General features: G+C 37.7%; 1 protein-coding gene across 1 annotated transcript in view; it reads right to left on the minus strand.

Annotated features, from left to right (window-relative positions):
• Positions 1–1,767: 1,767 nt before the first annotated feature.
• Positions 1,768–22,908, minus strand: part of DAPK1 (death associated protein kinase 1) — an 83,835-nt gene continuing 62,694 nt past the window's right edge. Inside the window, exons 17-26 of the mRNA XM_059492518.1 lie at positions 22,510–22,707; positions 19,442–19,540; positions 16,574–16,651; positions 14,567–14,789; positions 12,066–12,254; positions 10,093–10,290; positions 7,733–7,871; positions 6,298–6,418; positions 4,741–4,929; positions 1,768–4,169 (exon numbers count right to left, since the gene is read on the minus strand). Coding sequence (XP_059348501.1) covers positions 2,937–4,169; positions 4,741–4,929; positions 6,298–6,418; positions 7,733–7,871; positions 10,093–10,290; positions 12,066–12,254; positions 14,567–14,789; positions 16,574–16,651; positions 19,442–19,540; positions 22,510–22,707 — 2,667 coding nt within the window. The 3' untranslated portion in view covers positions 1,768–2,936. The remainder of the gene's footprint in view (positions 4,170–4,740; positions 4,930–6,297; positions 6,419–7,732; positions 7,872–10,092; positions 10,291–12,065; positions 12,255–14,566; positions 14,790–16,573; positions 16,652–19,441; positions 19,541–22,509; positions 22,708–22,908) is intronic.

The raw sequence follows: 22,908 nt of genomic DNA on the forward strand, positions 1-22,908 counted from the left end.
GAAGTACTTCTTTTATTTGATGCATGTTGCTGCATGCTGGGGAGAAATCACTGGAAAAATAGCCTGCATCAAAGTGTTTGCTTCTTCCCTATCTTCTTCAGAAAATTTTTTCAAGATTTGAATCTGAGTGCCAGTAGAATACTTTCCTAAATTGCAGGATAATCTGTAATGCCTCTGGGCCTTGAGCAGCAAACTTCAGAGTTTGTATATATTATAGATTTTGAAGACAAAATGAAAATTGTCATTCATTGATTTATCCTCAAAATTATGTTTCAGCAGCTCTTCTCTGAAGGGCAGGATCTTTTAACTCAGTTCTAAAAACTGCATCTTTTAACTCAGTTCTAAAAACCACAGAATGAAGCTCTGCTCCTAGCTGCATTCATAAAATGAAACAATTAATAAAAGTGAAGCAACAGAAGAGATGTTCATTTGTAACATCTGGCTAGCCTTTTTTTATCCCCAAATTGTCATCTAGGAAACAAATTTTTTAGTTTTTTGATCAGTAGCACAGGATTTATAAGAAAGGAATCCAAAGCTATCCTGTGACTCTGATTCACTTTCCTGAGTCTATTACCATGAAAACTGTAAATGATGCAATAGGCTGTGACTGCTAGTCAAAGGTTCATCATAGAGTCCACAAAGTAATTTATTCTCCCAGGTCTACACTTCACAGTAAATGGAAGCAGGGAACTATGAGAAACATGCTGTTGGGAAGGGAAAAACAAAAATATAGTAAAAGGAGTAGTTTAATCAGTGTTGGTAAGTTGACCACACATCTCAAGTGTGCATAAAGCATCTGGGTGGGTGGGCAGGTGAGCAAACCTTTTCTGGTAGAAACCTGGGAAGTTTTATGACATGAAAAACACCCCTCCACTTACTAGAATCTGACAGAAGTAGTGAACGTGTCCGCAGCTGGAAGCTGAAATATGGTAGTGGCCATTAATTGACAGCGGTAAATACAGGCTGTGTAGGGCTGGGCTCTGCAGTGGGCCACTTAGAGCAGCAGTGGGAGATGCTGAATGCAGTTTGTCAGAAGCAGAACATCAAAACACAGACAGCTCAGGGTAAGACTGCTCATAAACCGTACTTCCTATTGAGGACTAGACTTATAAGGAATGGTTAACTGTGGAGTCCAGCAATAGCTGGGACCTCGGGAAAGATTTAATTAAGCAAGGGTAAAATAGGCAAAGAAAGGCAGGGGGAAACAAGCATTAGCATTTTAAGAAGATCTCTCTTAAATCCTTTGCAGCATACATAGGGCAGAGGTACTGTGCAAAGCTGCCTGCAGAGTGTGCCACACCAAGAGTCTGCAGCTATCAGGGAATAATGCTGAGATTTAAATAAGCAGCACCAACAGAGTCCCTTGTGTGATGAGGGGAAATTTAATGTAAAGGACAATTATTGCAGCCCAAATTCTAATGCAGTGCCCTCTCTCTCTGCATCACAGCATTATCTGGAGAATTCCTGATGACAGACTCACATTTGCTGTTTTGGTTTCCATTATGAAAAACCACAAAGGAAAAGCTATGTAGCAAACTGCTTTGGCTTGCCATTTGTTAAAACGAATGCAGATTCTTCTGCTGTACAGGGACCACCTCTGCAATTAAAAAACCCCCATAAATATTCCTGCAGCATACTAAGAAATTCCCCTGAAGTCAAACAGGAGGTGCCAAGAACTTCAGAAGGCAGGCATTGCCTCTCCTCAATTCTGACTGTAAAGAAAAGAAGTTTTGATACCCTTCAGCAACTGAATATGATCAACAAGGATGCAACAAGCAACAGTTTATTTGTAGAAAAATCCTTTAAAATTTACTACAATGTAAGATTAAGGAAAAAATAGTCTTAATATATATACATACAATATATATAAACAAACACATATCGCACCATGAAAATTACATGCTTTTTAGAACAGAGAATGGGTCATATTCCCTCATATCAATTTAAAAGTTATCACTGCAAGAAACCTTGCTTCCTTTTTTTTTTTTTTTATCCCCATCAAAGTTTTCAAGTACAGGAAGTAAGTAATGCAGGATCTAATAGTAGAAAACCTTTGTTATACACAAATTACAACTGACAGCTAGACAATATTATTCTGCAGTATCCAACACTTGTATTTTTTGAACTCTATTATAATGATATGAACTTTTACCTGAGGTGCATGGAAATAACAAAGCATGATAATTGGCAAGTTTAAGAGATTTTCACATTATGATTTGACTGTAATTGAAGTTGATTAGGTATCACACCTATACCTATAGTACTGGCACAAGAATGCTCTGCGTGAGTCATCACCAATGACTTAGAAGTGCAGGAAAAATTAATAGGCAAGCACCACTTGCAATGATAAGCATGCAGACAATTTAAGTGAAACAGAGGTAGCATGTTCTCGTAACTCCAGCAGGGTCATTCAAATCAACTGCACCCTCCCTCCTGCAAAAGGCACTCACTTTTTCAGCTAAAAACGATGCACTTAAGTTTGGTCAGATTGACCACAAATGGTGGATTTCTCTCCTTACAAATATAAAAAGAAGTTAAGCAGAGGACACAGTGAAAAGGAAAAAAAAAAGTGTGTAAGAAACAGACACATAAGGTACTATGTGCTATTCCTCTCCCCCTACCTTTTATGGGGAGAATTATATAAAACAGTTGCAGTACGCAATCTAAAAGTTAAGACTTTCCAGTTGAAATGGCAGTATTAAGCAGCACATTCTCAATCAGAAATAGTTCTAAACCACCAGAAGTACACCAGTCTTTTTAATAAAGAGCAACAACTCACAGTTAGGAGTAGAAAGTTTATGCACAAAAAAAGGTGGTGCCAGAGAAGGATCCTCTGATGCAAAAGCTCATAAATTAGTATGCACTGTAACTTTTATATTTATGTATTTTTTATCCTTTCTGCACTTTGAAAGGATATCCATGCAAAACACCTCCTCTTACCGTGACACTACAGAACTAATTGAGTTGTAAGATGTGCCACTGTTGCAACTGGAGGCATAAGCCTCTTGACCATTAGCATCTAAATTAATTTTGAATACAGAAGATGCCTTCAGTAAGAAATCTGCTGCATCTCTGCGACCTAATTCCCTCAGCTTAGACATTAGTATCCCTACAGTGCTGTCAGGTGCATTACTCCATTCCTGCAGAAGGGCATGAACTGGGCTTGAAAGAAAGTAATTTTGTGTTCCATTATTTGTATTGTACTTTGCAACAAGATCAGGGAGGCCCAGGTTCATGGCAAGAAGGCACCAATCTTTGCCCATTGGATCAGGTGGATCCAAAAGTCGACTTAGTTTTCTCCTGGTAAGTAGATTCAGATCAGAAACATGAACATCCATTCCTAGGCTTCCCTGGGAGTAAACATCAAGACACCCAAAACACAGTATACTGCTAAAGCTCTCTTTATATCCCCCCATAGTGTTAGTTAGTGATGTCTCCTTTTGACTCTGTGCACGGAAAAAGTCTCTGGGCTGGTAGACCATTACTGGTTCATGATGTTCCCTCAGCTGCTGAGGACTAAGGTAATATTTCCCAGTCAGAAGACCTGGTAAGGTTGTTGCTATTAAGTTATCAATGGTGCTGCACACAGAATCCAGAAGTAAACAGCACTTGATCTTCTCTGTTTCCAGTCCTCTAACTTGAACCTCTATACCCTGCCCATGGTTGACCAGCAGCACTAAAAGCTCAGCTCCACGATTCATAATCTTTGATCCATTTACCCACAGACGTATATCAGCATCTCCCTCTGTGCTCTGCTGATGAATCCACCTGCAGAGATTCACCTGAACTTTATGAAAAATTCCACAAGGAAATGGGGTAAGATGTTCCACAGGAACGATTCTAACACCACCATAAATCAGCACTTCATCCTCCTCATCTGTCCAAGACCTGTGAAGATTGTCAGTCTTTATGAGAGCAGGAATATCCACCATTGCTCCACTGCTAAGGTCCCTTGCACAAATATCCATGGCATCCAGAATCTGTATCAGCTCTTCCACGTCACTATCTGCCACCAGACGCTGGATGTCCTCCATGGTGTACCGACCTCTGTAGTGATGGAGGGCTTTTGGGTTCTCCACTGACAAGATTTTTCCAAGGACATTAGAACAGAGCCAGCGAGGATCCAGAAGCACAACATCTTGGACAGTTTCGCTCTGCATAATGTTAATCTGTTTATAAATATGAAAGTTACCGTTTACATCTTGTGAAGTACAAGATGATAGCCCACGTTCTCACCTTCCTAACACACTGACCGGACAATTTGATTAAAACTGCTCACAGGAAAAAAAACAACAGTGCATTTAAATATATGGCAAGTACTTAGAACAAAAAACAGATCTTGTTATTTTCCACTACTAACGAGATGGTTACAGCCTAACAGCTGGAAAGCCTAGTCATGCCCTGCAAGCTGTTTATGCAAAGGAGTTATCCTACCACTCAGTTTCTAGTGGACACAAATAGCAGTGAACACTGCATTGAAGGTGATAACATAGTGATCCTTTCTGAGTATTTTATATTACAACTATAGCAATAAACTGTAATTCTTCCTGTCTCAAAGAGATTATGGTAACAAAATAGAAGCTACAAGACATAATGATAACAGAAAGCGTTCTCTACTTCTTATGATGTCTTAAGAGGAAGTGAAAAAAACAAACAACTTTAGACATTTGCTTAAACTCATAAAGAAATATTCTACCACAACAGTAAATAAACAAATGGAATTTAGATAAAAATACTTACTTCTCCTATGCTATGCAACTGCTGTGCAATATGCCGTAGGTCGTTTTCGCTGGCTAAGGGATTGAGATGTTCCTGTACATCATACACAAACTGCTGCAAGGACATCAGCTGGTTGGGCCCATTTATTTTTCTCCAGGAAGGCAGTGTGGAGATTATTTTTTCACATAGGTGAGTCATAGGTGGGCAAGTCTTAGAAAAGCACAGAAAATATCCACTTGAGAATAGGGGTACTATTTTTTTTTTAATATGGAGGTTTAATGCATTTTTAATGAATATTCAGACTTAAAGAGCTCCCTTTGTGCTGGACCCTTACTCTTTCACCTGGCATTCACTTGCCATAAGATCTATCTACCTTTTCTTAAAAAAGTGAATTGCAGAAACTAGTTTTTCACTGAAATAAGCAAATTTTCCAAATACCACCATGAGTTGATATCATGTATCTGTAAGTTAATGCTTATTTCTGAAATAATGAGAATTTGTTTAGAATTTGTACTCATCAATATCTTTACAGGACCAATTTACTTCAAAAGGTGAGACAGCAGGGTGCCGACTAAAAAGCAAAAATGGTTCTTTGATGTATTGATTGCCTTAGTCTTCACTGATGCCTTCTTGTTATCCTCAAGCCACAGCCTCCACTTCTTATGCAGTAAACCCCTTCAGATTTCAAGCTAGTGACTATAGCTATAATAAAGCTTTCTTAGAGAAGAAAAGCTTATAAAATCAAGAGACAATATCAGAAATGTAAAATAGGCTGAATTTTGCATGAATCTAAATAATTTCCTCAACCCACAGAATTAACTCTGTATTACATCTACTTTTAATCAATTACAAAAAATACGTTTCAAAAGTAGCTACAGAAAATCTTGTTGGTGTGTAACATGATATTACTCCATTTAGCACAGGCTACAAAAAATTTGACTTGGTCACCCTTATTATGAAAGTCTCCATGGATTCAGGGTGATAACATCAAACCATGGCTACACTTTACCTTTAGTCTCATATGCACATACCTACACATACAGATACAACTGCAAGCAATATTTTTCAATTAAAAATGCAGTCAAAAGTTAATACATATTCAGTTTACATATCCATATTTGGAATTATCTTTCTAACAATTGAGAAAACTGTTCTACTCTGGTGACTTTTTAAGTGAAAAAACCTGTTTTCCTGAAATATATTTATAATATACTTCTGTTTTTTATAATACTTTGCTGAGTAAAAAAAAACAACAAAAAGGGGGGACCAATGCTGGAATCCAGTCACTGCCAATCAAAAAACAAAATTATGACTTTGAACTGATATCTCAAATTGTTTCCTTTCAACAGAGACTATTTTGGTCATCTGCTTGGAGCAACTGCTATTTTCAAAATGCTGACTGAATCTTTGATGTCAAGGCTTTGTTTATCACAAGACCTGTCAAGCGTGCTGTTAGAACATTGGAACAACAGTGGTTTCTGAATGCTTCATTATTCTAAGTTTGAAATTTACGGTAGATCATTACACAAGACATTCACATTTTGGCTCATCCAACCCAGACTATTAGACATTACTTACAGAAATTATCTGGCTTCTTATTTCTTGCAAGTGATTTCGGAGAAGCTTCATATCTTTAGACCCAGATGCTCCAGCATCCAGGACAAACAACTTTTCTGAAATTTGCAAATCATTTCCAAATCTAAAAAAAATAATTATTATTAACTTAGCCCGAAATCCAGTTTATTTCTTAATACAATTGTACTTCATTAAATTAAATTGTACTACTTAAATGACACTAGAGTTGGAATGATGAAGTTTAAGTAATGATTATACTGAGATATTTTATAAGCACAGACACTACAGTTGCTGTGTAATTTTCTTGAAAATAGGCAGAGGTATTGAGAGAAAACTGTTTTCTCTCAGGATGAAGAGTGAAAATGTGTAAGCAAATTGTGACTGCATCACATGACCTGTAATTACAAGCCAAAACATTTTACTAGAGAAAAGACTACATTAATTTATTTCTTTTAAGATCTTAATGTCTGTTGCTTGCTTTCTTCTCACTTTAAATAGCTCAGTAGTCATTGCTGTTGACTGCTCTCTTTCCACTCCTTTTGAGTTTCCAACCACACAAGCTAGTTTGCCTAGCTCTGGGGAGATTTGCATTTAAAAGGACTCCAGCACCAAAGATGACACAACGTTTTTTTCTGTTGGTTTATTTCAATTTATTAAAATACTGCCTCCCCCCCCCCCCAATTATTGTGCTGGAATTCCTAAATCTGTTTCTTGTACAGCCCAGACAAGCGTCCATACTCACAGGTATGGATGATTTCTCACACCCAGTGCTCCTGCTTACATGCTCACTCTGAATAGAAGGTGTTGTTGCTTTAAACAATAGTATGTTTATGGAAAGTTCCCCATTTCCATCTACCATTAGCATGTGCTCCAGACATTTGCTGAAGAATTCTAGAAGTTTCACTAACTTCTGTGTACCTCCTGGATGACCTTGTCACTTGTGTGATTCCACAATGTCCAGCTTTTTGCAAAGTGTGGGGAGTAAGGCCTCATTTAAGTTTTTTTCATAGGTGTCCTAAATCAGTAAACAGCTAAGGGTAGTTCTCAGGTAAATTTTCCTCTTTTGCATCCAAGGTTTTTAGCTGCAAATGGCCTACTTTTCTGGGATTGGTGCAAAACCTGAGAACCAAAATGTTAGACAGAAATTTGGAATGGGTCTTTGGATGTAGCCCAGTGTTTACAGGGTGACACTGCCAACACCACAATTAATTTTGACACCACTTGGCTCATTTTAGCTCACTCAGGGCAGCTTACTCACTGTAATATTGGTAAATGTTTCAATTTTAGCACAACATATGCTTCCTAAACATATGCAAAATATCATAATATCATATAAGCCATGTAAAAACCTTTTACCTATTCCAATGCATTTTAGTATTTTTCTTTCCAATTAGCTTGTTTAAACACTTATATATATATAAGTATACTTTCCACTTACCTGTTCCTGATTTCTTTCAACAAAGAGATGTCTTTGTCATACCAGAACTCTCCCCCAACTGGCCGGGGCAGATTCACTATGTCAGCATGCGTGGCAACCAGAACAACACGCAGGGGACTTTTCAGCTTTCCACCAAATGCTAGAAGAGAAACAAGAGGACTCTCTCACTACAAGGCATGTCTATGGAGATGGCTGACACTGACCCAGAAAAGCAGAAATACATTTTACATTCTTCATACCAACCACTTTTGTAGTTATTTACCAACTCTAAGCACAGCCACTAACAGTGTAACTGTTGATGCTCTGGCAATTATCTGCTTATAGGACTGTAAAGGCCCAATTTTAATAGCTAGACAATTTGAATAACATCAGATACATTTATATTGTGTAACTTTATTGGTTTAACAAAAACAGTAATCAGAAGCACTAAGATATAGCTACTAACTACAAACTATGACAGCATGAGGGGAAAAAAATTAGAAACAGCAGCTTCATAAAAGGATTTTTGCATAATGTTTGCATAGTCCTTAATATTACTGGTGCAGAATAGAAGATTGTAAGAACACAAAATGTTTACAGCATTCATATGTTGATATGAATGCTATTTTGCAGTACTTACACAAACAATGACCTCTCACTTAGGTGAGAGTTAAGTAGGAAAGCCTGGCAGAAGCCATGAAAAAGAATGAGAAAGAAAGAAATATACAAATGGCATGAATGAGGCGACAGTACAGAACACAGTTTTCACTCTTTTCTCATGTTCATATTCCAGAAAATAGAAGACATCATTAAACTATTTTTAAAAGAGACAGTACACCCTATCATGCTCTTTTAGCCTTAAAAAAGGTCACATGCTTACATCACTGCTCAGTTCTCATCAACTAAGAGCTACATAATCTTCATTAAATCATAAAAAGCCCCATTTCCCCAAATCTCTGCATAACACTTCCAGGCAAGTATTTTGCAATTATCTTCTTTTTGTTTTTCTTTTTAATTGGCAGCTAAGGACTTAGACAAAATAACTGGAAAGTAATTCCAAGAGTTTTAACTTTTCTGCACACATCAGTTACTATATATTACTTGAGAGATTTGTCACAGTACAGAGATGGATGGGTACCCAGACTGAGCTGGTTGGTATAAACACAGATTTAAGTGAAGTACCTAAATAATGCTGATAATCAGATAAGCAAGAAGAAAAAATCAACTGAGACTGAGGAGCAGTGAAAAGCTTTCAGCAGTTGCAAATTAGCTGTATTTGCAGCTTTGTCACCTTTTTTGCAAATTTCTGAGCTTTAACTTTCACAGGTCATTTATTGTTGGTTAGATCCAAATTATGATATTATTAGCACTGTGATTTTATCTAAAACAGAAAATAAAAAAATGCAGATGCTTGAACTGAAAACCAAGGGTTGGCCTTGGCTCGTTGTCTGGCTGAGATAATGCATACAGAAAGGGAGAGAAAATAACTCGTTGCACAATGTTAAGTACTTAACACATTTGTCTGGTGAATCCCTAGCGTTGCTAAAAATGTCCTTTAGTGCTGAGTTAGATCCACTGGCTGGAATAATTTTTCAGATCACAGAACCAAGACACATGACAGAGCTTGCTTAGTCCAAGAGACTGTAACAGTCTGCAGACCAGTAATCAACTACAAACACAAACATGTTTAAATAAGTTACTGTATATACACCTGGACTACCAGACCTTTTGAGAAAAATGTTATTTAAGTTAATTTAAGTTTGCCCACCAAGTAACTTTCAGTAAGCCTGAATATAAAAACAAATAAAATTACTTAAAACCTGTGCAAAATTGGAGCATATGTGAAATTTACAAGAAATACTGATTTCTGTGCATCAGCACCAAAAAGTTACCATATTTGAAGTCCAAACAGAACTTTAGTTAAACACATGAAAGTTGCACGTACTGAGGGGTAACACTGTTCCATAATACTGTTCTGTCCTGTTGTCACTGACAAGACTAATTTATGCTGAAAATATTGTTTATTGGGGCTAGATATAAGAGGAATTCAAGAAAAGTGTCTAAGCTTGGTTCTGAATGGTTCCAGCCCTCTGAAACACTATTGATGGCTTATCTGACATAAAACTTCATCTGCCATGTACAGATGTAAATCCCAGTGCCACAAGATACTGCACTGTACTTCGTGACATTTTAAATTGAGCTAAGTGGTGTGTGAAATGCTTCTGGCTTCTTCCACAGATAAAATTCCCTTTTGCCAAGAAACCTAATGTCAAGTTTGTTTGCATACATGGGGATGACGACACCAAACACGGATGATGTACAGAGTTGCAGAGAAATACAAGAAGCTTTATATCTCTAATACTTCATTTACAAGAACATACCTATTGGCTCCTCAACTGGGACCAATGATTTCAGGAAATTGAGCCAAAAGGTCACTTGGTTTAATTGGATTTCATAAGGCTCCTCAAGGCTAAAAAGCACTATGTGAATTGCAGTGTGATCATTAGCAGCAAAATAATCATAACAGCAGAAGTACACAGGATTCCCAGAGAATTCCCAAATGCTGAAATCCCCAACTCCTGAAAAACAGACAAACATATGAAGAGATCATCAGTAAGCACGAAATATCTTCTGGCCATGGAAATACAAGCAAAACATTTAATCTAATTTAAACTGTCACAAACATAAACTGTACGCATGTGAGAAAGCAAGGCTGAAAATGCAATCTTGGACAAAGGGAACAAGTTTCAGTCAGTTTTAGAGGCTTAGCAGCTGGGCCCTCAAAGTCTGTTCCTCTCTCACGCTCCTTCTCTAGGACATTTAGCCTGATTTCATATGTAAGCACCTGTGTTAAATGCATACAGTCTTATGCAATTAAATTGAGTTTTGCCTTGAACAACAGCAGCAGATCTTGTAATTGTCTTGAAAACCAAGAATAATGGCTCCCATTCTTTTCCCTGTTCATCTCAAAAAAACTTAATATTTTTATTAATTATTCTTCTTAACAAGCCACCACTGATTTCAAAAACCACTGAATCACATTCTAAAAAGAAGCCACTTTGCTTTACAGAACTGGACTATTCACATTGTGCTGGTAAATTAGGGATGAAGAATCACCATGTTAAGGGTTCCAAGAGCTCCCTGCTTCTTTTTGCCATCTCTAGCTTTGAGTAAGAAAAGTGTTAGTATGTTGCACTTCCCAGATGCACCATCTGATTAGGGTGATATCTGCCTCACCTGTTCTGCTTCTAATTAAATACATGGTGATTAAGATGCACCTCAGACTTCTAGAAGGAGAGAAGTCGGAACACTCCAGCCTGTTGTTATGAGTAAAGCTACTCAGAGTTCATCTGTGTGTACACTTTGGTCTGTATAGTACAGAACACAGAAAGAAAAAAAGTCCTTCTGACAGTCCATGGCACAACTCTGTTTCCTTCCCAGAATTTGACTGGACTTCAAATTATACTGAAGGAAGAAATTACCCTACAGAAAGAACAAGTTTTAGCTACTTGGCAAAGTCTTCAGCATCTAGGATAAAAGCTTTGTCACTGCATTCATTATTATGCACTGATAAGCAGGTTTCTGTTTCCAAAGTAAACTCTTAATTAATACTAATTCAGCTTCAAAATTGCAGCTGCTAAGGCATGCAATTTCCTTATGAAGAAGAGATCTGACCACCGATATAAATCACAATTAATATGGCTGGTGGAGACAATTTGTGTGGTCTCAGAGCCAAAAGCCATGTGTACTTACGACACCTTCTGTGATTGACCCCTCTTACTGCTAACTGGCTTCAAGTGCAGAGCACTTAGTTTCCTTGCAAAAACATAAATTAAATCAGAAGCTCCACTCACAATGACTGATGAGCTCCAGGACTTAGTGAAAATGCTCCAGTCCTGACACAAAGTGAGAACAGTATGTCCTTTGCATAGCTGGGAATATACTTAAATAGTGAGGACTAAATGGGACCAGGCTAAATCTGATAAAATCCCCAGATGACCTCTAGTATAGGTGAAGAAGCCTTCATACTAGTAGCCACATTGCTGACCTGCTCCTGTCAGACCAAATTCCTCTTTCCTACTCTCCCACTTACTCACCTCAGAAATGAATTTCAGTATTTCTACGTAATACTGTAAAGATCTGACATGAGTGATTGAACTGTGTATTACAACAGCGACAGCACTTCAGGCAGATTTACTTTCTCAAACAAATTAAATCCCACCAGTGCTGGATTGTCAACACAGTCACTACCATGCCAAGTCAGACTTTCCCCCCATTTTTCTTTTAAAAAACAAGTTAAATGGCATTAACTGCTTTACAGCATTGAGGCATCCCAGCCCAGGGCTCTTCTTACCATGTAAGCAGGCATTCTGGATGTCAATGGCCTTGGTGGACTGGTCATCAGAAGAGAAGGGAGAGTGATGGGCAGGTGATACGAAAGTTTCTAATACCCCTTTGGTGAGGCCTGGCTCAAACATCATACTGCGGCTTCTCACACTGACATTTTCACAGCCAGGATAAAGATTCGTAATACTTACTGAAACTGGGTCAGGGAAAGGAAAATGAGATTACAAACCATGTGAGAATCACAACAAGATCACTTCAAAACAAGTATGCAAGCCATAAAAGCAGATTAAAAAGCCCAAAGTGCTCTTCAAAGAAAGGAGATGTCTCTGAAGCTGTGGGTGTACACAACTACATTCTTATTCTGAATTATTAAAAGGAGAATATTAGAATGATCCTATAAAGCACTTATGTCCTATGTTCTATTTCGCAAACTATGTCCTAAGTTCTATGTTGCAAAATATGCTGCCTTTTAAATTTTTAAATTTTATTTTATTTAAGCTAAAGTCTACAGTTTCATTGCATGACTTTTTATTGGCATGGAAATGTCACATATTCATATTATTGCTTCCTGTAAGTAATGATAAAAAATATATCACTGTGTAACAAGTGTCACTGGGGTGGTGGAGGAGAAAAGCAGGCCCTTAACCAAAATGATTTTACTAATAAGCAAATTTTAAATTCCTTGTTTATTCAGCTTCCCAGAGTGCAAATGAGGAACAAAAGGGCTTTTTAACTGACGTGCACCATCTAGTGGATAAAGATTTCTTTCCTCCACTAGTTGGCAATTTCTAATATCTGGGTTTTACAATTGAAAGAGGTTACCAGTTAGCTGTCAAACTACACTATCATGTTTGATCTCCTAGGATAATACTTTACATCTTTTGGCTGTTGTAAATAAATACTTCGTGAATTCACACAATTATTTTTACAGAATTTAAACAAACACATAAACAAACAAATCTTATATCACCAAATATAGATCAAGTTGTGCTGATTTAAATATTTATCTGATTATGTCACTCAGCCTAGAATATAATTTACATGCTATATAATGATTTACGTCCCAAAAGAATGTATACCGAAAGAAGCAAAACCCAAACTTCCAGATGCTAAAACAACCCATTAGTAGCTTTGTATGTATACAACAGCATGTCTTTCTGGCATTTGTATAGGTAAGCTCTTTTGAAGTGCTTCAAATTCACCTTTATTTTTACATTGATTTGCCAGTGTGACTGGCAGTCTTTCTGATTTTATGATGGTGTGAGCAACATAAAACCTCTTCTTTGGTTCTGTTACCAACCAACACAAAAAAATCTAACTTAATAAAAACCTTCCTGTACTGCCTCCAGGAACTGATATTCCTTGAGTAATTTATCACCCTTTGTATGACCCAGTAAATTAAGATAAATAAATCAAGAACTTTTGATTGATTAATTTAATCAAGTTCTTTTTCCTGTTGTCACAGGTGTGAGGCCCTTGTGTTAAGTAATCATCAAATGCAGTAACAATCTCTGTGGTATGGGTCTTGCCTTGTTAAGCCACTTTGTGAATGCCCTACAGCTTCCTCAGGTGAATAGAGAGAAAGTAGAGATGAAAACTACTACTAGCACTGTTCTAATATTACTTAAAAATCATGAACAAAATCCAAACCTGCAAGTATTATCCAAAGGGTTTTTTTTTTTTTTTAAGGCAACCCTGGCCTCATCTAAAACTTACACAGTAAGACCACTTCTAAATATCAATTTAAACTTGAGCTGCTCAACATGCTTAACTTGCTAGTGTAAGCTCCCAGTGTTAGAAAAGGGACCTGGGCATGGCCTATCCACCGTCCCCCTGTGGGTTCTTCAAAAACTGGGCACAGGCTTAAGTGTAAACCTAACCAGTTCCTCTACACTTTCTAGCTCTTCCCACTTTGCACAGGCCAGCTGGTGCTACATGAGCAATCTATTCCCTAATATTGGTAAACATTTACTTCAGTTTGGAAAACTTCCATTTCCAGCTTGTTTGAAGATGATTTTAGACACCACTAACTGGTCTAATTCAAACCTGTATCTTAGGGAAAAGCACTCCAAGGCATCAGAGGCAGTTCTGAAACCTGTTACTACTTAAAAATCACATAGAGATGTTCCAATTTTGTTTATTCAAGTTCCTCCAGCAGAAAGGAAGCTATTAGTGATGCTTGCAGCCTAGGACTTTTTGTGACAAATAAATAGCAGTGTTTGCAAGCCTTGTCCTCTGCTGTACAAGTTCACTTATATAGCATATAAGAAAAAAACCCAAACCTTTAACTAGTCATGCATCCTTCACACTTGCTGGTCCTCTTCCTCTTACTTTAGGTACAAACCTGTGCACAGAGAAGTCAGTCCCTTCTCTTCTCCCTTTTCCTTTTGTTTCTTACATGATTAGGCTGTCCTGTCTTCTGCAGTGCAGCCAACAGCTTCTTCTTAGGAGTTTAGAGAATAAGAGGAAACTGTTTTCTCATACAGGCATTATAGCTCAAAACCATACCTGAAGGTTTGGAAGACAAAGGTGATGGGGGGAATCTGCTTGAGTTTGTGGAGGAGAGCCTAGGCCTACGTCTTCGGAAAAAGCTTCGTATCAGGCCGCATTTGAGGGACTCCACCAGAGTAGTTTTCCCAGTGCCAGAGTATCCAAACAACTTCAATTTGATCCGGGGTTGTGGGTTCTGTGTGTGCCTCAGCTGCTGGATAAAAATCCCCCGGTGGGCATCCTAAAATTCAACACAAAGAAGAAATCAGAACATGTGGCAGGGAACTTCTGCCTCCCAACAAACTCAGTGTGGGGTTTAGATACACGTTCTTGCCAGACTGCTGTTCACCTGGTTCATCATGCAAGCTGTGAGCTACTGGACAGGCAGACAGGAGAGCTTCATGCTCACTCTCAAGAGCCACCTTGACGTTTCATGAAAATCCCCTGTCTTGAGGCTCAAATCAGTGAATGGAATTATTTTGATATCCAATGGAGAGGGCAAAGGTGTCAAAACTAGTCTCTTTCAGTGCCCATTCTCCTAACTCACCAGTCTCAGAAGGTTAACCAATATGCATATTCTTATGGAATACACAAGCAGAACTCAAGAACTTTGCTGTGACAGCTATCACCTGAACCATCCAGCAACTCAATGTGCATTTCTTCTCTTCTTTTCTTTACATCAACTTTTTCAGAATTCCTCATGTTTGGGTGAATTTCAAGGAAACAGGGAGGAAGCAGGAAAGTGTGAGGGCAAAGGAACTAGCTTAATCTTTCCTTTCTTCATTCCCCCATTTGGAGCTGAGAGAGAGGCTCTGTTGTTCTGCATTTGCACCTAATTTACATGTAGGATGAGGCCCCCTTAATTATAAGCATGCATCAACTGAGCTGAGAAATTTGACAGAAACAGTAGTCATGCAAGTTTGTTCCTTCCTCACCAGCACGCATTTCTTTAGCAAGTTAGTAATTTTCCCCATATATAGAGACAGGCCTTCAGTGATGTTATGTTCCACAATCAAGAAGAGAGTTACAGCTGACTAATATTTCTTTCAAAAGAGATCTATCTGACCTTCTTCCTTTGTTCTAGATAAATTTGTATTATTTGCATATTTACATTATGAATAAATCATTAATTTATCTGCCTGCATGCAGACACAAATAAGAGTTTGGTGTGGGGATGTAACAATGCAAAATGGAGCCTATTATGACAACTTTACCAATGCTGTCGTTGCAAAGGAAGTCTGAACTTTGCACTTTCTCACATCTTCACACACATATAGTTTATATTCCTAGGAAGTATAGATTTGCTGGCAGGCCTAAAGGACATGATTTTACTTCTACTTTGGCAATACATTATGTGTAACATCTTCTATTAGCAATAGAAATGGTCATTTATTTCAGTTTCTCCAATCACAGACTCATCTTTGTAATTAGAACAGGATTATTTTAATTGGCCTGGCTCTTGCCTGCAATCTCCAGGCAAGTAGGCTCTGGAACCTTCCCAGCATGAGTGATGCTGCCTATCTGACTAATCAATGTGTATCAGATGTGTCCGACACGCTGCCTTACAACAAGCCCAGATCACTTTTTGTTCTAGTTAGCAAGACATTTGGATATTTGGAAACTGCAGAATTAAAAGATGACATTGAGAACTTATGCAACTATTTCACATGGTATTGGTATTTTCGTAAGGGACCCAAACCTCCCATTCTTCATAACCTTTATCTAAGTGAAATGGTGATGGTGAGGAGATAAGTCATCCAGGGGATGTGATAATCTTAATAGCTTATTTTCTACTAAATACCTTAGATGCTTTGCCAGGCACTGTCAGACACTGACAGATATAAATCAGTGGTGCATACTTGCTTCTTGAATATGTGCATATTTGCTTTAATTGAGGGCATAATTTCAAATTAAAAATATAAAAAGGAAAAAGAAAAAAAAATACAGCATTGCAGCAAGGAATTTTGCAACAGTTTTTAGAGTGGCTTTGATGAAAACCTCACTTAAAATTCATGTATTCCCAACCTTTTTAAGTCTTGCAAGCAGACTGGCTACATGTTCATGCTGCTCTGCTCTGGCGAGATCTTCTGCTGTTTTCCCATCCTGTTAAAACACAAATTATTAGCAGTAGTTCCTTAATTTTCTTTTACAAATGGGCATCTGGATGCCACTGTAACAAGATACTTTGAGTTCAGAATCTGAGAGCAAAGTCAACACTCCTCCCCCTGAATTCCATCTCTCTTCTTAGCAATTAGAGACTGATAATGATTTCTAGTATTGCCCACTGAATAGATTTAAAAGGTCACAAAGAAGGGACACATCAGCATATTGACTCACATGAATAGCAGGTGAATGTTTGTTTACCAATGGATAAAGACTGACAGTGGCATATCAGCCACTGGAGGATTCCAGAAAGCAAGAAACTTGTAAGGGATGCAGTTTAAATTGCATCAGCAAGTCTAAAAGGAGAAGCAAAGCTGCCTTCAGTATTCTGGTCTTGCCATTTAGTTACCAATGTTTCACAGATCAGCAGTTTAATATTAAAAGAAAAATTGCCCACTACTTTGATTCTTTCAGCTATTTTACGCTATTCTATTGTTCTAAATTTTGGTAAGAGGTAATTTAGGAGTACTTTGCTTATTTCACTATCTCAGATAAGAGAATTAGAAAATACATCCACAAGAAAAATAGCAAGCTATTTTCCTATTCAAGCTTTCCTGAAAAGTACAGAGTTTCTACACAATGGTGTAGCAATAGGTAGGAAAAAACTGACATATAGAAAGGGCTTGGTTACAGGATCCATGAAAGTGTATTTTACACCTACTGGTAAATTTCATTACAATTGCTGACTGGCTTCCTATATTGCAAATCATACAGCCTGAAAGAGCTGATCCTGAGTTCAAATCACATTTGCAAGCATCTGTAAGTACCAAAACTTTTAATCACTGACAATTTCAAAGTTGGTTTAGAAACTTCCATGAGGAGAATCCAACAACACGGTGCTAGTTAACATGTGATCACAACAGATGTTTTGGGGCACCTTTCAAACATTTGAAATTGTTGTATACTCCAGGAGGGGGAGATTTTCTAAGATCACTTAACACCACCCAAGAAATCAAATTAAAAATAGACTAGTTCCAAAATGGGCTTCAACGCAGGAAGAAGGCAAGGAATTCATAATACAGCCCAGTTACTTAATGGTGTTGGAAAAGTTAGCTCTTTTTCCTACAGGAATAGCATAATGAGAGGAAAAAAAGGCCATTAATTCTACCGCACTGGCTCAGAAAGAGCTGTTAATAAACTTTTCAGAACAGTTTAATAGCCTTCTAGCAAACCAATGGAAAACTGAAATATTAATATTACAACATGCAAGCTCCTTTAGTCGTCTCTTCCTTTTTCCTTTTCTCTGCCACCACGCTGCTGGAATAATGGATGGTTACGTATATTCAGTGTACTGCTCCTGATATATTTAGTATCAGCACTATTTATTTTGTTATGTCCTTCAAACTAACCTAAACTGAAGAGACAAAATGTACTTTTACCATGGAAGGACAGTGTCCATGCAGGCAATTATACCAACACAGCTCTCGTGACATAAATGAAGTGTGACAGTTGAAGAATTCCCTCATCACCCTTTTATTTTCATCTCATCTACACTACATAGTAGTGTAAATACATATATACAACGGGATGTAACACACAAAGAAACAAAAAAGACAAAAACGGATGACAAAAGAAATCTGTAGAGCATCCTACCAAGTCCACTGCATGCACATTTCACTATTATTAATAGGGGACATGGCAATATACAATCCAATAGTTATAGGAAAGTAATTATTATGTCATAAACTTGGTTAAGCCCCAATTCCAGGTTTATTGGCATTCTCCTCCTACATAAGATCTGTGCTTAAAAGAAAAAACTGCAGTGCTAAATCTAGAGGAAAAAACCACAAAAATTAGTATTTTCTACCAAATGGTATAGCAAATGAAATAGAAATTTTCTTTTTTTCCCCTCTCCATTTCAGCCATCTCAGAAAAAATTGTTAGGAAAAGAACTCTGAAAAATGTGGACTCAACTAAAATCTAATGACATGTCTTTCTCATATGTACCAGTAGTTATTTCTAAGCAGACTACACTGGTTACAGTGAGTAGCAATGTAAAATGATCCGCTGCATCTTAGTACAAAACATGATTAGTTTGTTCAAAACACACGTAGTGGTGTACGCGATGTCTATAGTTTATCATGCATGTGACAAAGGACATTTCACTCCTGCTGTGGATATGTCATTAGGAGGATGTTTCTCACCCTACTGAGAATGAAAAATGCCCTCTGTGTTACTAACGGGAAGCAGTGGTGCTGGCTGATCTGACATGAATTATTTCCTTTACAAGGATACTCTCACGCCAGTTCCCTCGTCCATGCAACCACACATCTCCCACCATAAAACTAGAACTTTGCAACCCCCTCAAGGCAAGAAAAATATTTAAGATACATACAATGCATTTGTACGTTTCTCAAATGTGAAATGGCGTCCCTCTTAAGTGTACTCAGAACATATAGAAAGTGACTCAAAACTTATAGAAAATGCAATGATACAAGTAATTCTTAGATGAAGAAATTATTAGGGCTAGACAAAGTGGTAGCTGTACTGTACCATAATCCAGTTCAACTAATACAGTTTGGAACTGTACTGTTCCAAATTCAGTTGCAAGAAGTGAACAAGTAGACAAGAGATAGAACAATTCCCAAAGATAGAAGACAACTCATGCTGTATAAAATATAACAGGCCTTTTAAAAAAAATTTCAATGTCCTTTTCCTACACCTGTCTCTTTCATGAGTTCTCTTTCAACTGTCATGCACAAAAGAAGAACAGCATCTGTCAGTACTTACAGAGGTTAATGCTTCTACATTGGCACCGGTCAGGCAAAGGAACCGGACAACATCAAGGATGCCATTGTTTGCTGCCAGGTGTAAAGGTGTTCTTCCATACTAACATGAGGAAAGAAGTGTCACTACATTAGTCAAAGAACTTCACTTCAAATTTTATGTGTAATAATCAGGCACATTATACAATTATACATACTGATACACAGGACAGGTTTTGCAAAAACTGCAAGAAAAAGTACTTGTGATTGCAGCCTAAGCACAACTGCCAAAAGTGCAATTAAAAACAAAGGCTGGATGACTATTTAAAAAATGGGGAAACAATTTTCTAGCTAAATCCCTCACAGCTGTGGAGTAATCCTTTAGAGGTTTTTTTGGCTATATTTGATAATGTCTTTTAATTCCAGAAAATTTAATTGCCTTTTCACTTAATTAAATATGAACCACTTAAACAACACTAATTTCATAACCTTTAGAACTCTGGGTTCTACTTCATCCCAAGAGCTACTGAAGATTAAATATCTCCCCCTTTCACCCAAAGAAGTAAAAAGAATGAATGAAAGAAGTCAGCATGAAATAATATATTTTTTTCAGTGAAGAGGGAAAGTGCTTTAAAGTATTGCTTATCCAATTTTTTCATTTTTCCATCAATCTCTTCACTGACAACAGGTCCTCATGACACCCACTTCTGGTTTTGCATGTTCAGAGCTACTGTTACAAAAACTACCATATATTCTCTGCTGGTAGCCTACTATTACTTCGCATTTTTATGCTTTCAATACTGTTCTTCCTGTCTACAATCAGCAACAAACCCATAACATTTACTGAAAGAAGTATTGGAGAGCAAAGCCAGCTTTCTGACAACTGGAATCTGAAAAGATGCTCAGGTTCCTCCAGACCCTACCCCTCAACTCAAGTAGCATCCTTTTACAAACAGTGTGTCCTGCGAGACCAGGGCAGTGATTGTCCCCCTGTGCTCGGCACTGGGCAGGCCACACCCCAAATCCTGTACTCAGTTTTTGGCTCCTCATAACAAGAAGGACATTGAGGCGCTGTGCCATGGCTGGAAAAGGGGAATGAAGCTGGTGAAAGGTCTGGAGCACAAGTCCTGTGAGGAGCTGCTGATGTAGATGGCATTGTTTAGCCTTGAGAAAAGGATATGCGAGGGAGGCCTTGTCACTCTCTACAACAGCCTAAAAGCAGGGTGTAGTGAGCTGGGTATTGGTTTTCTTGTGCCATGAAACAAGTGACAGGAGTACAGGGAATAGCCTCAAGCTATGCCAGAGGATATTTAGATTGGCTGTCAGGAAAAATTTCTTCACTATAAGGGTTGTCAAGCACCAGAATGGGCTGGTCAGGGAAGTGGTGGAGTCACCATTCCTGGAGGTATTTAAGAAACATCGATGTGGGGACTTGGGACAGTTTAGTGGCTGGGTTGGCAGTGCTGGGTTAATGGTTAGACTCTGATATTACAGTTATTTTTCAGCCTAAATGCTTCTGTGATTCTATGATTCTAAAGGCATGTGATGGTCTGCTGTACTGAATCTCTGAAAGAAAAAGCAATGCCTTTAATCAGTATTACATACATGTAGGACAAAGCCAAATGTTTTTTGTTAATGCCCTGTTAATACAGGGTTTGCTCCTGAAGAGGGGAAGTAGAAATTAATATTCTATATTTAGTAACACTCAAACTCCCCATTTCAAATAAAGGGCACTTTAAAAATCTGTCCAGAATACATTATTCTTAAAAGAATAATGTATTCTGGACAGAATATAAATAATAAAAAGCAGAATAAAGAATAAAAATAATATAAAGAATAAAAATCAGAATAACTATAACCACAGCTTCTGTAGCCAGGATCTCACTGAACATTTTAGGGCTAATTATTTTTTCCGCAGCATGTCAGAGGTGATCCTAGCTCAGCACTCGCCATTAGCAAACAGGACAAGAGCCTCGTGGTCCATTAACACAACTTCTCTAAAATGTGCTCTTATCTGTGAATCTGGATTTAATTGCCTAGTCAATCAGATTTGAGCTGAGAAGCGGGACTGGGGAGTTCATTATTTTAACTTTTTTCATTAGACAGCTGATGAGTTTAATTGCTGAAACCAGAAGTGATTGCATGGACAATCCTCAAAAAACTCACTAATTTTCTTTGGCTTTTATCTGGTCAATGCAATGTAAATGCTTTGGTAATCAATGGAAGTCTTAACTAGGAAAAAACACAAAGAAGCTAACTACCTGAATCAAAGCAATTGCAGATAGCAACATAAAGATTCCTATAAGTAACTTTTAAACTTTGTAGCACATATAAAATTTAAATAGGGCAGAGAAAGACATTCAGAGCTACATATCAAGCCATAAGCATCACAGCCTGTCAGCAGAGTTCAGTGGCTGACCTTGACCTATTCAAACATATAAACTATGTAAAGAAAGTATCCTGAAACAGCCCACTTTTCCCTTAAAGACCAGGATAAAAGACATAATATAAACCTGCAAAGCATTATGTTTAGTCATCCCATACACTGCAGCATGAGCACAACAGAAGCAACATAAAAGGCACTAGGGACTTGAAATTAAGGAGCATGTAATGAAATATTCTTTTTGGAACCAACTACAGATTGTTTGCATTTTTAGCTGGCATTAATCTACCAATAACCATTGCAATCACCATTTTTAGAGTTACAATATTGTAGCAGAAAACATAGCAGTCTTCAATTCTGTGTATAACTCAATGTTACATACAAAATCAAAGCCAGCTGCAATGCATTTTCTCTGTTCTTTTGCACTAGATGTAATCTGCATAATGCAAAGCTAAATGGCTAGGGAAGAAGGTTGGCAAAATAATAATAATTCACCTGGGTTTTTTCTTTATTGATGTTTAATGATCTCTTCCACTGAAATGGATTTTGGTAAATTTGTGAGGTGAGTCATTTAATATTTTGCATTTGGCCACTTTCAGAGACAGAAAAATCTAGAAAAAGACTTTTTCATATCAGAGAACTTGAAAAGGTCATCTAATGCAACAGGTGAGCTAATAAACAATGTAATTCAGCATCCATATTCCATTTACCTTGTTAGTGACATCCAAACTACAATTTGCTTCACAGAGTGCCGTCACAATAGGCACATTCCCATCTTTGCAGGCCACATGTAAGGGAGTGTTGCCATGTCTGTCTTGGAAATCTACAAAACATCCTTGACTAATGAGAGTTTTAACTACTTCTATTTGGCATCTTCTTACAGCAAGATGCAGGGCTATATGACCATCCTGAAATAAAGAGACAGCTAGTAAGTGAGATCTAATAATACTAAAAATCAAAACATTTAGTAAAGTTCACAACCATCTCAAGTAACAGGGTGCATTTCCTTGCCTCAAGAATCACAGTGGTTTTTAATTTGAAGGTGGAGGCAGGGAGCTGCACCATATCTGTCTGAATAAATAAGCCATGAGATGAAAGCAGATTTCTGT

The sequence above is a fragment of the Ammospiza nelsoni genome, chromosome Z (assembly GCF_027579445.1).
Source record: "Ammospiza nelsoni isolate bAmmNel1 chromosome Z, bAmmNel1.pri, whole genome shotgun sequence".
Lineage (NCBI taxonomy): Eukaryota > Metazoa > Chordata > Aves > Passeriformes > Passerellidae > Ammospiza > Ammospiza nelsoni.